The sequence below is a fragment of the Oryx dammah genome, unplaced genomic scaffold, assembly GCF_014754425.2.
Source record: "Oryx dammah isolate SB20612 unplaced genomic scaffold, SCBI_Odam_1.1 HiC_scaffold_15, whole genome shotgun sequence".
In the NCBI taxonomy this organism is placed as follows: domain Eukaryota; kingdom Metazoa; phylum Chordata; class Mammalia; order Artiodactyla; family Bovidae; genus Oryx; species Oryx dammah.
The window spans coordinates 43463437-43478221 of record NW_024070199.1 but is presented as its reverse complement, the minus strand read 5'-3'; the positions used below and the strand labels follow the sequence as shown (position 1 = coordinate 43478221).

At 57.3% G+C, this 14785-nt stretch overlaps 1 protein-coding gene across 1 annotated transcript; it reads right to left on the bottom strand.

Annotated features, from left to right (window-relative positions):
- Nucleotides 1-3751: 3751 nt before the first annotated feature.
- Nucleotides 3752-13243, bottom strand: RHOD (ras homolog family member D). Its single transcript, XM_040256426.1, has 5 exons — nucleotides 13035-13243; nucleotides 8341-8428; nucleotides 7377-7486; nucleotides 4836-4970; nucleotides 3752-4329 (listed from the first exon to the last, which is right to left on the bottom strand). Exons 1-5 carry the CDS (start codon nucleotides 13164-13166, stop codon nucleotides 4162-4164), a joined length of 633 nt encoding a protein of 210 aa, XP_040112360.1. The 5' UTR covers nucleotides 13167-13243; the 3' UTR covers nucleotides 3752-4161.
- Nucleotides 13244-14785: the final 1542 nt, after the last annotated feature.

Here is a 14785-nt window from a genome sequence, read left to right as displayed (position 1 = left end):
ACATTCTAGGAATCAGCGAATTAAAATGGACTGGAGTGGGTGAATTTAACTATTTAACTCAGATGACCATTATATCTACTACTGCGGGCAGGAATCCCTTAGAAGAAATGGACTAGCCATCATGGTCAACAAAAGAGTCCAAAATGCAGTACTTGGATGCAATCTCAAAAACAACAGAATGATCTCTGTTCGTTTCCAAGGCAAACCATTCAATATCACAGTAATCCAAGTCTATGCCCCAACCAGTAACACTGAAGAAGCTGAAGTTGAACGGTTCTATGAAGACCTACAAGACCTTTTAGAACTAACACCCCCAAAAGATGTCCTTTTCATTATAGGGGACTGGAATGCAAAAGTAGGAAGTCAAGAAAGACCTGGAGTAACAGGCAAATTTGGCCTTGGAATGCGGAATGAAGCAGGGCAAAGGCTAACAGAGTTTTGACAAGAAAATGCACTGGTCATAGTAAACACCCTCTTCCAACAACACAAGAGAAGACTCTACATGCTCAACACCGAAATCAGATTGATTGTATTCTTTACAGCCAAAGATGGAGAAGCGACTTAACACACACACAAACACCTGGGATCTTAGTTCAGTGACCAGGGATGGAACCCAGGTCCCCTGCACTGGAAGGCAGATTCTTAACCACCTGACCACCGGGAAAATCTCCTTGTGAGGCATCGTTTGAGGCACTGTGTTGTGCTTAGTTGTTCAGTCGTGTCCAACTCCTTGCAACCCCATGGACTGTAACCCACCAGGCTCCTGTGTCCATGGTGTTCTCCAGGCAAGAATACTGGAGTGGGTTGCCATGCCCTCCTCCAGGGTATCTTCCCAACCCAGGGATTGAGCCCAGGTCTCCTGCATTGCAGGTAGATTCCGTACCACCTGAGTCACCAGGGAAGCCCATTGGAGGCACTGAGGATCCCAACAAATCCAGCCTGTGCTCTCAAGGAGCTGGCAATTCAGTGAGAGACCCGATGGCATCAAACAGTGACGAGCTCTCCAAGAACGCAAGGGAGTGCACCCCAGGGTAGGGGGGCTGGGGTCTGGCTGGAGAGAAGTGGGTGTATGAGCTCTGGACTAAACTGCTCCCCAGCAGGGACCCTCCTCCCCAGTGGCCCCATCAGACCAGGTACACGCCCATTCCCCCCTCTCATCAGGCCGGGCACGTGCCCGCTCCCCCCCTCATCAGGCCGGGCACGTACCCGCTCCCCACTCTGTGTGGTGTGGCCCCAGGAGCCCTTCCCCTGCCTCTGCACACCTGTGGCTCTCCCACTGCTCTGCCCCCATTCTGCTTCCGCTCTGCCTACGGAAAGCAGTTCTTCCCAGACCTTGGCCTCCCGGCCCATGTCCTGGGCAAAGTACAGCAATGGTCTGAGCTGAACTTCAGTCCTCTTCTGGCCACGTGACCCTTTTCTTCAGGAAACCTCAGTGTTTGAAGGCCTTCCACTGATTGGATGAGGCTCACACAGGTTATGCAAAGTCATCTATTTTACTCAAAATCTACTAATTAAAAAGTAATCACATCAAATAAATACCTTCACAGCCTCTCGACTGGCATTTGACCCCGAAACAGGGCCTTGTTAACCTCATCAAGTGGACATTAAAATTTTTTTTTTCTGGGTGCACTGAGCAACATGCGAGATCTTTATCCCCTGACAAGGGGTCACAGCCGGGACCACGGCAGTGAAAGTGCCGAGTCCTAACCACTGGCCTGCCAGGGAAGTCCCAACATTGATTATTTAAAACATTTTTTTAAATTTATTAGTTTTTGACTGTGCTGGGTGTTCATTGTTGCTCAGAGTGAATCTCTACACTCGTTGTGGCATGAGGGGTCTATTCTCCTGACCAGAGATTGAACCCAGGCCCCTGTATTGCGAGCGCTGAGTCTTATCCACTGGGCCACCAAGGACATACCAACAAGGCAGAATCTATTCTTCCTATTTATCAGGTGAGAAGGTTGACTCTCCAGGACCAAGCCCATCAGTCCATCACCTTCGTGTTAATACTCTCAGCCTCCTTGTCCTGAGTCTCTTGTCTGCCTTGTAAAACTCCACACAGCATCTGATGGACTCTCAAGTGACCACGAGGCACTCATTGCCCCCATGGTCCCTGGGCAGTCTTCTTTCCAGGGAAGTGCCTTCTCTCTCTTGGTAGCTTCCCAACCACCCCTGCATGCTGGCATTAAGATCCCATCCTCCGTGGCATTGCACACAGACTTGGCTTTAAGGGCACAAACTGTGGGTTCCCTGTTACACCCGTAGTTCTTGTCATGGTGTTGGGTACTTCATAGAGCTCCCTGGACACCAGGCTGTTCAAGGCATAGATGATGGAGCCTCTGGTTATCCCAGGGAGGGAGCTTGATCCAGACGTCTTGTTCAGTGTCTTGCCCTCCCGTAAAGAGTATACTGGGCAGCCCCGCTCTACTCCATGCGATCCAGTCCATGGCTCCTGCATTCCTCCTTTATTCCTGGCATGTGCTAGGCACCTGACAAGCATTTTGCCACTTCACCTTCACAGCAACCCTCTAGGGTGGGCAGGATGATCTCTGGTTGCCAGATGGAATTGTTAAGGCTGGAGGAGTGTCATAAAATCACCTGGCTCTGGAAAATGATGGGACTAGGATTCGAACCCAGATCTGTGACTGACTCCAGAGATGGAGCACTCTGCCTGTCCGCAATGCCAAGGGGCCAAGCCACATCCCCAGCAAAGGGACGAGGGAGACAGACAGCCTTCTTCAGGGATGCCCAGGTCTGGTGCAAGAACTCAGTGTGACAAGCTTCTTTGCAAAATAACTATCAAGGGTTCCAGAGACTCACATTTCGGGAAATTAGAAATGTGTGAGCTGGGCTTAGCTCACTGGGTTGGGGAAGGCAGGAAGGGGAGAAGAGAAAGAACATTCTGGGCATGGGGTGGGCTTGGGGGAGGAGCAACCAGGCTAGGAATCTAGGCCAGGCACAGTTGTTTCCCACCCCTGAGCAGCTTATATTAAGACCCTGGAGTGGCCTGTAATCCAGGTGGGGTTTTCGAGCAGATCCCTAACATCACTTCCCCTGCCTCAGCTCAGCTCTGTAACCGGAGCCAGGAGCCCTCACCTGGAGGAAGCAGTCCCACCCCTGGAGCGGTTTCTAATGAAACTAAGGGGGTGGGCAGTTAGTGGCTGGTTCTGTGTGGGTGGACCGCACACAATCAGTCAAGGTCTTAGAAGGTCTTAAGAGAAAAGACTGAGGTTTCCCAAGGAAGAAGGAATTCTGCCTCAGGTCAGCAACACAGAAACCCTGCCTGAAATTTCCAGCCTGCTGCCCTTCAGAATTCAGACTCAGGACAGCAACATCGACCTCCAACCTGTTCTACAGGTTTCGGATTTGTCAGTCCTCAAAATTGTGTTTTTAAGCCGATTCCTTAAAATCATCACCCTCTGAATACATATCCTATTGGCTCTGTTTCTCTGGAGAACTCTGTACAATATTGTAGACTGTACTATGTACCTTACACCCATGGAATATTATCTACTGTATTTATCATAAATAAAAGCGATACTTGTGAGCCTTGTGTGAGCACCCTCTTGTGCCAGGTACCCGCCTCTTTCACAGGCAAGAGGCCCAGGTACCTTGCCCAAGGGTCCGAAAGTGACAGCCTGGTTTGGATCCAGGTGGTTATACTGGGCCCAGTGCCTACACAGGGTGTGCTTTTATCCCCTACATGGAACAGTGTGTAAAGGCATTTCAAAGCAAGAGGCATGACAAGTGATATCATCTTAAAGTGTTTACCACTGGGATGGGCAGGGTGAAGGAGGGGGTGGGTGGGGTGGGTACAGCCCTAAGAAGAGCCACAAGGTGGCGCCAGGGCACACAGGGCCACTCCAGGGTGTGTGGTCCAGGGCTGGGAGATGGGAGCGAGTCAAGGGTCTCCAGGACCAGCCCTCCATAGGACTGGTGAGCCTGGGACCCCCCTTCCTCAGGCCTCAGAGGGTTTCGCTGCAATCCAGGATCCCAGCCCCAGGGTCGGGGGGGCTGGCCTCGGGGGTGCCCACTTGTTTGAGGTACAGTTCGATGGTCACAGCCTGGGGACTGGGTCCAGCCCAGCCAACTGGGCAGAAGGTCAGCAACCAGCTCCTTCCTGTGCTGCCAGGGCAGTCGGGCGGGGAGGGCCCCAGGCCCTCAGGTCACCACACAAAAGCTCCGGGTGATCCGCCTCCAGAAGTTGCGACCGCGGCTGCTGAGGGCCACCTCGGCTGCCTCCTGGAAGACGGCGTGGACGTTCTCCTGGAGCAGAGCTGAGCATTCGAGGTAGGCCACGGCGCCCACGGCCCGCGCCATCTCCTGGCCCTAGCAGAGAGCACAACAGGGCTGCCGTCAGCTGGCCGCTGCTGGGGGCCTCCCGTCCAGCCGCCCCCTCCCCGACCAGGCACGTCCTAGGTGTGCTCTCCTAGGGCGCCCACGTCTCCTGCCCCCTGGCCTGACCAAGCACCCTGATGGGTTCATCCAGTTTCCCGTCTCAGTTCTCGGCCGGGTCTCTGCCTCTCCAGGTACCAACTAATTACCTTCCCAGCCTGACCCAGGCGTGCCACAGAGAGGGGCCTGCAGACTAAAGAACTGGGCAGGGAGTCCCCCCGGCTGCAAATTGGGGGGTCAGGACCTGATGTGCACTCCACTCGCTCTCCATCCTCACTAGAAACTTCCAAGCCTGGCAGTTCTTGACCACGGCTGCTTCCAAAACACCCCCCACCCTGCTCCACATCCTGTGTGTGCTGAGAGGCTGGGCTGGAGTGGCACCATCCCAGGGGCGCCCTCTCCTGCCCCTACCCCACCCTACCCTCGGCTACGTCTCCTACCCTGTGGTAGGTCACAGGTTCCAACCCGTTTTTCCGCAGCTTCTTCACCAGCGACTTGTCCTTGCGCAGGTCGGTCTTGCAGCCCACGACGACGATGGGCACCTCCTTGCAGAAGTGATTCACCTCTGGGTACCACTGCAGGGAGAGGGGTGGTGAGGGCACGTGTGGGAGCCATCAGGGGAGCGGGCCACTGTCCTGAACTCCAGGTAGACTTTGACAGTGATACTTAGCACAGCCAGTTTAGGGAGCATTCTTGGCGGATACTTAGCACAGCCAGCTTAGGGAGTACTCTTGGCGCTAGTGGTAATGCAGTGCCGATGCAGCAGACACGGGTTCAATCCCTGGGTCAGGGAAGATCCCCTGAAGGAGGAGCCCACTCCAGTATTCTTGCCTGGAGAATCCCATGGACAGAGGACATCGGCAGGCTACAGTCCATGGGGCTGCAAAGAGTCAGACACGACTGAGCAACTGAGCGACTGAGCAAGGGAACAACTCACTGGCACTAACAAGACAAGGTACTCCGGGCCAGGCTGACTTTACACACAATGAGCACACACACCCCCTGTCTCTGTGAGGCAAGTTCCATCATCAGTCCCACCGCACAGATGCACTCACTGAGGTGCAGGGAGGCTCTGTAACTTGGCCTTGGTCACAAGACCGGAAGTGTTAGAATTTGAACCCAGAGGTTAGCTCCCAGAGCCCTGTCCCCACCTGCTCTAGAATCCTACCTCTGCAAGATAAGAGGTCCCAGAACCATCTCCCCAGTGGGGCAAAATTTATAAAGAAATAGCGAGGCTCTAAAACTAAAGCAGCTCACGAAATGCTTGCAGCAGCTGTTGGCCTGTCGGAGGGGGCACTCCTGTCCTGCCAGCTGCTCTCTGGAATGCGAGGCCTCACGGCTGGGTTATTTCAGTCTGGACTATAACCCAGGAGCTTGGAACCAGCAGCACACGCCGGCTCAGTTTCAGGGAAAACCAGCATTAAACTGTCTGGCCTCTGGAGGCATATGGGGCCTATGTGGGGTCCCAGCAACCCTCCCATCCACAAAACTGCCCTTGACAAGGGTCTTCTCTCTGACTCTGCTTTGTTAAGTCCAATAGGGCATCTCATCAGACCTTGTCCTAGCTAAGCCCTGGTATCAGCAATCATTCCATCCTCTGAAAGCTGGTTGGCATGGTGCCCCAGGGCCCCACACTCCTGGTTGTCCTCAGGTCTCCAGGTGACAGCTCCCCGCTACCCCCCACCCCCAATTCACAGCTCTTCCCCACCAGCAGCTCCTAAATGGATCTGCCCAGCCCTGTCCCCTCCCAGGAACTGCAGACTCAGACTTCCGCCTGCCCCTCCACCGGGAAGTCCAAGGGGCCTCCACTGCCCACCTCCCTGCCCTCAGCTTGCTCCTCCTCGTCTTGGGAAACGGCAAGCCTACCTTCCAGGTGCTCTAAGCAAATGTCTCTCTCCCACCCACGTCCAATCTGTCTGCAAACCCCAGTGGTTTGGTTCTACCTTCCAGATTCGGTACCCACTCACCTCTCACCATCCCCTCTGCCAGTACCCTGGTCTCAGCCTTGGTGCCTAGAACAGTCCTGGCACATAGAGGTACCTTCCAAATGCATACCAGTCTGCATGGACAAGACTAGCTCAAGTCCCAGGGTTACCACTTTAATAGATGTGTATCTTGGAGCCAGGGCCCCAATCTGGGAATGATAGTATCTGCTCCATAATTGTTTTTGTTTTTTTTCCACTTTTTGGTTATACTGTGGGGCATGCAGGATCTAAGTTCCCCAACCAGGGATTGAACCTGCGCCCTCTGCAGAAGTGCAGAGTGTTAATCACTAGATCACCAGGGAAGTTCCTCCATAACATTTCTAGGTTAGCTGAGTAAGTATGTCCGTGCCCAGCACTCTACCTGGCCCGTATTAAGTCCTCAGTAAACACTGCCATCATCGTTGCGGTTATCGCTACTAGCGCTGTCACTGGTTGTGCTCTGACAGACCCTGGAGCACGCCCTTCACACACGCCTGGAGGCCCTGGCAACAGGAGCTGCTGGCCGGAACAGAGGAACTCCAGGGACCATGTCCCCAACACCTGTGAGAAGCCCTGGGGACGTCTACCGTGATCAGCAGATGTCCTGGGCAGCCACTGGGAGCCAGCGGTCACGTTGCAGGAGGCTGACAGTTCCTGTGACCTCGGACAGGCCCGGGCTGGGGAGAAGCCGGGGTCTGTGGGCCGCCCTGCATCCTTAGGCAGGGTCATGGTGGAAAGGCCTCAGCTTTCTGAGCTTGGTATGGGCAGGCAGGAAGTACTGGACTGGGAGTCAGAGGTCTCGTCCAGACCCAGCCACCAGATCCCTGTGGGACCTTATGTAAGCCGCTCTGGACCTCCGTTTTCCCACAGTTATGCCAAACACGTTGGACCACACATCATCCAGGGCCTGCCAGGTTCTGACAGTCAGCTGGGTCCAGGGCAGGGGCGGAGCGGAGTGGCCTGGCTATGGGGCCATGGCTCCCTGTCCATCCCCACCTCCACCCCCCTGCCACCTACCCGGTTAGAGATGTTGTCGAAGCTGTGTGGACTGGTGACGTCAAAGCAGAGGAGCAGGACGCTGGCATCAGGGTAGAACAGGGGCCGCAGGCGGTCATAGTCCACTTGCCCTGATAGGGTGGGGGGCGGTCACTCCCTCCAGATCTCCTGCCCACTGTCAGCACGTCCCCAACATCAGAGAGGTCACCCCAACCAAGACCAGGGGAGGCTGTGAGCTGAGCGGGTGAACTAGACCAGGACCTAGTTCTGTGCCTCGGAGTCCAGCCCATGAATGATCCCCTTGGGGCCGTGTCCCCCTGGCCGGCCTGTGGGATGTGCCAGCCCCAGCCCGGGTGAGACCACTTGCTGAGAGAGCCCTGCTCTGGCAGGAGTAGGGGGTTTCTGAGGCCCCCACTCAGAAACCTGCTTTGCCCTGGGCTTGGGGGAGCTGGGGGATGAGAAGAAAGAGGCAGGTGGGACCTGGGCCAAGATGTCACAGCCCAACAAGGTAAGGGGGTTGTGGGATTCCTTGAGTTTAGCTTTGAATTCTTTTTTTTTTTTTTTTTGACCTGTGGGATCTTAGTTCCCTGACCAGGGATTGAACCCAGGTCTCCTGCAGTGGAAGGCAGAGTCGTAACTGCTGGCCTGCCAGGGAAGTCTCCTAGCTTTGAATTCTGATGTAGTTGACTCTGAACCTTCTTGTGGGCAAGGTCAGGAGGCTGGAGGTCAGAAGTTAAGGTCAAACAATCTTATAGACGCTAAAGCCAGGGTAGAACGCTCAGGAGGCCAGAAACAGTCCGCCTCTTGAGAGCCAAGAGTTCTGCCTCATCTCCAGAACCCTGTTGGCTGCCCTAGGTCAGGGGGCTACAGTGAGGAGGGTTCAGGCTGACACCCATTCCCTGGAGACTGCTCGACCTCCCTGGTTCAGAAGAAAGGGGGCGGGGCCCCTCCTCCCACCCTGCCCCTCCCCCAGCCCTGTGCCCACCTGCCGTGTCCCAGATTTGGAGGTGGACGGGTTTGCCTTTCACCTGCAGATTCACAGCAAGCCGCTCAAACACCGTGGGGGTGTAGCTCTGAGGAAGAAGGGGTTGGGGGTGGTTAAGCAGGCACTCCTGAAGGGCGGTGGTCCTGGCAACCAGGTCAGAGCCCATGAATGCCCATGGCACAGCCCCTTTGGCAGTCAGCAGAGCGGATGGTTTCTGGGAGGGAGCTGGCTGGTGGCGTTGCGGCCACTTTGCAGCTGTGTGCCCGCCCCGAAGCACTGAACCTCCCTGGGCCCCTCTGAGACTGTAGAGTGGGCCCCTGGAGCACCAACCACAGAGCGCTGCTGTAAGGATTCAATGCGGAGTTTCACACGGAGCCCCGAGCCCAGGGCCTGGTACAGACTAACATTCTACAGGTGCCAGGACTGCTACTTTTATCTTTGTCCTGGTCCAGACTGTCCCATTTCCGAGCCTTCCTTCCTGCTGTCCCCGCCTCCTAGAATGATGTTAACCTATGTCATTCACTTATTCATTCACTCACTCATTCACGACCACCTTCTCCAGGTCTGATTCTGCACATTCAGGAACAAGTCATAAGGACTCACTGCCTACCCTGGGGAACTCCTAGTTTTCGGCGGGGGGGGGGGGGGGGGTCCCCTCTTTTGCCTCTCAACCTCTCATAATCCAACCAGGATGTTCCCGTTTCTGTCTCTTTTACCTGCCCAGCCCCAGGTGGAGGTCACCTGGCCAGGGGCCCCTCCACCCCAGGCCCGCTAAGCCTGAGCTCGCCCCCTCTCCACAAAGGCCGGATGAGTGGGAGCAGGAGGGGCTTTTACACAAGTGCAGGAATGAAGAGGGGAGCTTGTGCGGGGGGGGGGCCGAGCAACAGGGGGGAGCTTTTCATACCACAAGCCCTTTGCACCAAGCGGCACCCTGGGCCCCCTGCCTTTCGGGTAGCCAAGTCTTGCCCCCTTGCTCAGGGCTGGGCAATGGGGCCATAGCCCGGGGGACCCTGTTTTTCCCTCTTCCCATGCCAGGTGGGGCCCCCACCTGCCCATGACTCAGGAGGACTTCAAGGCTGCCTGCGCGCTGGTCCTCTGAGTCAGGGCCTGGCCACTGGGAGGTGCAGTCCCTTAGCAGAGGGTCAGCAACGTCCTTCAAGGGCACTCAGGAAGCGGTGGTGGGGAGGGTGGGGAGAAAGGTGGGTCACAGAGCAGGCAACCAGGCAGGATGGAGAAGTCAAGGATGGCCCTGGGGTCAGCCACCCTGGACTCTAGTCACTGGCATTTCCTCTACTCAGACTAGGGCTGCCCCCTCCTTGCCCCTCCTCTCAGGCCTGGTAGGGGACAGTGTGACTTGGTGCCATGGTGGCTATGAGCGCTGGCTTTCATTTTTTTTGGATGTGCCCCACAGCATGTAGGATCTTAGTTCCCCAACAAGGGATCGAACCCGCATGTCCTGCGATGGAAGAGCAGAGTCTTAACCACTGGACCACCAGGGAAGTCCAAGGAGCATGGGCTTTGGAATGAGATGCACCTGGATTAGGACGGACTCTGGCACTCACTGTGTGACCTTGGGCCAGCGCCCTCACTGCTTAAAGGAGGTGAGTATCTGTGTGTGACAGCGAAGGCTGGCTGGCAGGTGAGGGCAACACGCACTGCTTAGGAAGCTAGGTGCCAGGGGCAGCATCCACCCCTCCAGGAGGTGCCCCTTCCCCAGCCCCTCCCCAGCCTGTTGCCATGGAGGTGCTGACATCTGTTGAGCTCCCAGGCAGGCTGCCCACTGTGGCAGGACCCCTCCTGATCTGAGGCGCAGGGTGACCTGCCATGAAGTTCTTGGGAGACGCACTTTAGGACTCTGCAAGTGTCCGTGGAGATAACACCGTCACCCACATTCTCGAGGGATCTGCTCTGTGAGGCTCTTTACCTGCACCATCTCTGATCCTGGTAACCTTAGAAAGTCAGTACTATCCCCATTTTCTCTTTTTTGGCCTCACTCAGCATGTGGGATCTTAGTTCCTTGACCGGGAATTGAACCCGCATCTCCCACAAGTGACAGCGTGGCGTTCTAACCACTGGACCAACAGGGAAGTTCCCCTCTGCATTTTCCTGTTGAAGACACTGAGGCCCAGAGAGGGGAAGTGACTGGCCCACGGTAACATACTAGATAGATGGCTGAGGATGGGGCCAGGTCTCTCAGGCTCCACGGGCCAGGCTGTGACCCTCCTCACCTGTCTCTCCTGAGGTTACCCACTCTAGCCCCTGGCACCAGAGCTGAGCAGGAAACCCCATTCACAGAGTGGGACTGGGTTCTCCCCTCTGGAATGTCATCCCGCAGACTCCATCGACACCTTTTGTCTTGTTCTTTGAACCCCCCAGGCAGGGTCACTCTCTGCCTGCAGGACCAATAGGCACCTAATCTTATCTGCGCTGTCCTCCTGCAGAAAGACAGGGCTGGGCCCAGCTAGACCAGGGCAGATGACTCATGCTTGGGTCTGACCTCACAGCGCTCACAGACAGACAGATGGACCATTATAGCATGGGAGACACAGCTCCAGAGAGGAGACCCAGGAGTTTCCCCGGGGAAGCACATCCATGGAAGTCCCTGCGGGGGCCCAGAAGAACTCGGCTGGCCCTGGAAGGTCAGCTGGTAGGCCCTGCCCTGTTCCACTCTGACCCTGCAGTGGGGGCCCTAGGCTTCTGGACCTGTGGTTGTGGTTGTTGCCCCAAGTGTCAGGGGCCGGTGCCCAGCTAGGAGTCCCCCTGCCTTGGGAGCTTTCTCTCTACTCTGCAGCCCTGAACCCAAGGTTGGGCCACAGCCAGACAAGGCTCACTGAAGGCTCACCTCCAGACCCCTGAGGCCCTCCAGATCTCAGCCTGCTCTTTGCTGCAGACAGGAGGCCTGGCATATGGGACCCCAATTCTCCTAGCTGTTGGCTCCCTGGGCTTGGAGGGCTGTCAGGAGGAAGCATCCAAGGCCAGGACAGGAGGAGGCTGCTCTGGCTCGCAAAGCTCTGGGGGGCTGCGGGGGATGTCCTGGTCACGGCCGGGAAGACCTGGGTTCTAGGCCAGGGCTTTCACGGGTGGGCCCTGTGCCCCGCGGCCAGACTCTTCTCTCTGGCCGCTGTCTTTCCAGCTATAAACTGAAGGGCTTTTCCGCTCTCAGACCTTGTGCTTCTTTAAATGAAGCATCTCTCTTGTGCCTGGAGGCAGACGGGTCCCCAGGAATGAGGGTCCCCAAATGGGAGGACCAGTGGCAGGCTGGCCCCTGGTGACAGGCACGTGCTCCCTTTCCCTGACCACCCGGAGTGTCCTGCACCCTTCAACACACACTTCGTTCGCATCAGCTGGGAACGCCTATTTCCACACTGCAGCCTCTGCAGTAGGGATGGGTCTCACCCTTGAGGATGTCTCAGAGCCCAGGACAGTGGCCATGAGGTACCCCCACCCCCTCACCCTCATCCAGGCCCCTCTCGCAGGCCCCTTTCCCAGGCCTCAGGTCGCCCAGCTTCTCTGTGGAGCTCCCGGCAACTCTGCCATAATTGTTGGGTTTGGGTTCTCACAGGCAGCATCTGGGGGCCCGGAAACACATCCCTCCCCACAACTTAAAAAAAAAAAGGTGACTGGCCAAAGGACATGACGTCAGCTCCCAAAACCACAAAGCAAGAGTTGGCTTGATGCTGCCACAGTGGAAAGAAAGGCTGACTCCGTTAGCAGGCCCGGCCTCCCCGGCCTCCCCCATCCAACTCCCACCACCCCCCCGGTCGGAGGGTGCAGGGATCCACCGGAGGGGGCGGTGGTGCTGCAAGGGGACCCATGGGCTCCAGAGGAACTGGGCTGAGGGGGCGCACAGTGGCTGGGTCTCACCCTGCCCTGGGGCTGACAAATCCACCTGGACAGGCGGTGGGCATGCTGGTGGGGGAAAGACAGTCCACGTGCCCAGGCATCGACGCCATGCCAGGTACCACCCGGGGCCGTGTCTTAGCCTTGCCTTAATGCTACCTCACCACCACCCTTGGGTCTCTCCACCCAGGGAGGTCGCATGAGGGATCGGAGGCTCACAGACGCTGAGCAAGGCACGGTGGGCCCCAGCTGGGGGAGACTGAGGTGCCAAGCCAGCTGTCTGATGAGGTTGCTGTGTTCTGACCCTGGAAGGCTGAGCCCACCGGACAGCCATCGTAGGGGCAAGAGCTGGGTGAAGGTGCGATGTCTCCCAAGAACGTTTGCCACTTTTCAGTGGGTCCTTCCTGCTGCAGCTCAGCCCTTGACCTGTGTGAACTCACTCATCGCTGCGACTCTGAGAGCTGGGCACCACCGCTATTCCTATTATGCAGTTGAGCAAACAGGCACAGAGAGGGTAAGGGGCCTGCCCGAGGGCACACAGCTGTGAGTCCCGAAGCCAGGATTTGAAACCAGGAGATCTAGCTCCCCCCAGAGTGGTCAGTCCCTCTTAGCCAAGAGGTGCCACCGAGGGCTCTCTTAGGACCCGCAACGACCCCAGGCCGCCCAAGTCAGTGCCCCGGGACACCTCCTCGGGGTAGGTGCCGTTCTTGGCACTTTACAGACGATGCCACTGAGTCCTTCACTCCTGGGGGCACGGTGAGAGCTGCCTTGGACCCCAGGTTCTGCGGGGAGGCAGGACGGGCTCCCGTCTCTCCCTCCTGGGGGGTAGGAGGCGCCGGGGAGGCCTCACTCACCTCGGGAAAGGCCCCCTCCGCGAAGACCATCAGCAGCGACGTCTTCCCGCAGCCGCCGTCGCCCACGAGGACCACCTTGACCGACCGCGCGCCGCCCGGCGCCTCCTCGCCCGAGGCCTGGGCCGCCTTCATCGCGGGGCGCGGAGGGACAGAGGGAAGGAGGCAGGGCCGGGGCGAGCGGAGCAGCCGCCGCGGGGCCGGCGGGGCAGGAATGTGGAAGGGGCGGGGCGGCGGGAGGAAGTGCGGGCGGCGGGCGGCCCAGGTGAGAGGCCGGCCGGGCGCATTCCGCGGCCCTGCCCCTCCGGTCCCACCGCCCAGGACCCAGGCGGCCCGAGACAAACTCTTCTTGAATCCCTGCTCTGTGGGGCCCTCAGGCTGTAGGAAGTGGAGGACTCAGATCTGGCCTAGGTCCCTCAGGAGCGCACCCCGGTCTGATGCGAAGACTTGTAGTTGGGCAGTGACCCGGTGGACGGGGACAGACGAGGCTCCTGGCCCACTTCTCGCCGAGCACGGAGGTGGGGGTCAGCCCTGTTGGCCCACCAGCTTGGTGGGGGGCAGGGACGGGGTCCCTAGTGCCTAGTCTCTGCAGGCCTGGAGCAGGAACTGGTGCCTTTTGGTGGATGAATGAATGAGTGAATGAATGAATATGTATCCCCTCCCCCCATCTCCCTGGAGACAGAACACCCCACAGCCCTCCTGCAGGTGTTCCAGGGCAGGTGGGAAGGGGGTGACCCAGGCAGGCTCTTATGGGCCAGTCAGTGGCACTGCCAGCGGGACCTCCCCTCCCCCAGCCAGTACCAGGAACTCTCACTAGCAGTGGGTCTCCCCCCTCTGCCTGGGGCATGGCCTGGGGAAAGCGATGGAACCTTCCTTCTGTAAAGTGCTTAGAGCAGGGTCCGGTACATGGTCAGTAATGCCAAGTGTAATTCTTGCTATTTAACCAACACTGGTGACTGCCTGTGCTCAAGGGCTTGGGGACTCTGAACTGCAGAAGTTCAAGTCTCTCCCAGGGACTTCCCTGGTGGTTCAGTGATTGGGAATCTGCCTTCCAGTGCTAGGGATGTGAGTTCAATCCCTGGGTGGGGTACTTAAGATCCCACATGTGGGGCAACTAAGCCCCTCGCACCACAACGAAAGACCCTGCATGCTGCAACTAAGGCCTGATGCAGACAAAACAAAACAAAACAAAAGTCTCTCACAGCCTAGAAGACAAATGGGACATATCAGTGTGATGAGAGCTCCAGTGATGGCAGGGACAGGCAGTGGATGGGAGTCAGGAAGAGGGGCCCCGAACTCGGGCTGGGGGTGGTTAGAGAAAGGGGCCAGAGAAGAGGGTTCCAAACTGAGGGGACAGCATGGGTAAGGTATAGAGGTGTGTGTGGGGGGTTGTTTGCAGTGTGGGGGGAGGGGTGCTGCAGTTCTTCCCTATGATGATGGGTGAGGTTGGATTAGGGAGCTGGTCCTGGGGGTGAATTTGAGGGTTAAATGGGGCCTGGATAGTGGAGCACTTTGGGTGCCAGGAATTAATGCAGAATTGAACTGGAAACTCAGTCACCTGACCTCCTACTCCAGTTATGTGTGCTCACTCACTCACTCGTGTCCAGCTCTTTGTGAACTCATGGACTGTGGCCCGCCAGGCTCCTCTGTCCATGGAATTTTTCAGGCAAGAATACTGGCGTGGGTTGCCATTTTCCTCCTCCGGGGGACCTTTCTGACCCAGGAATCCAACCTGTGCCATCTTCTGGATTGGC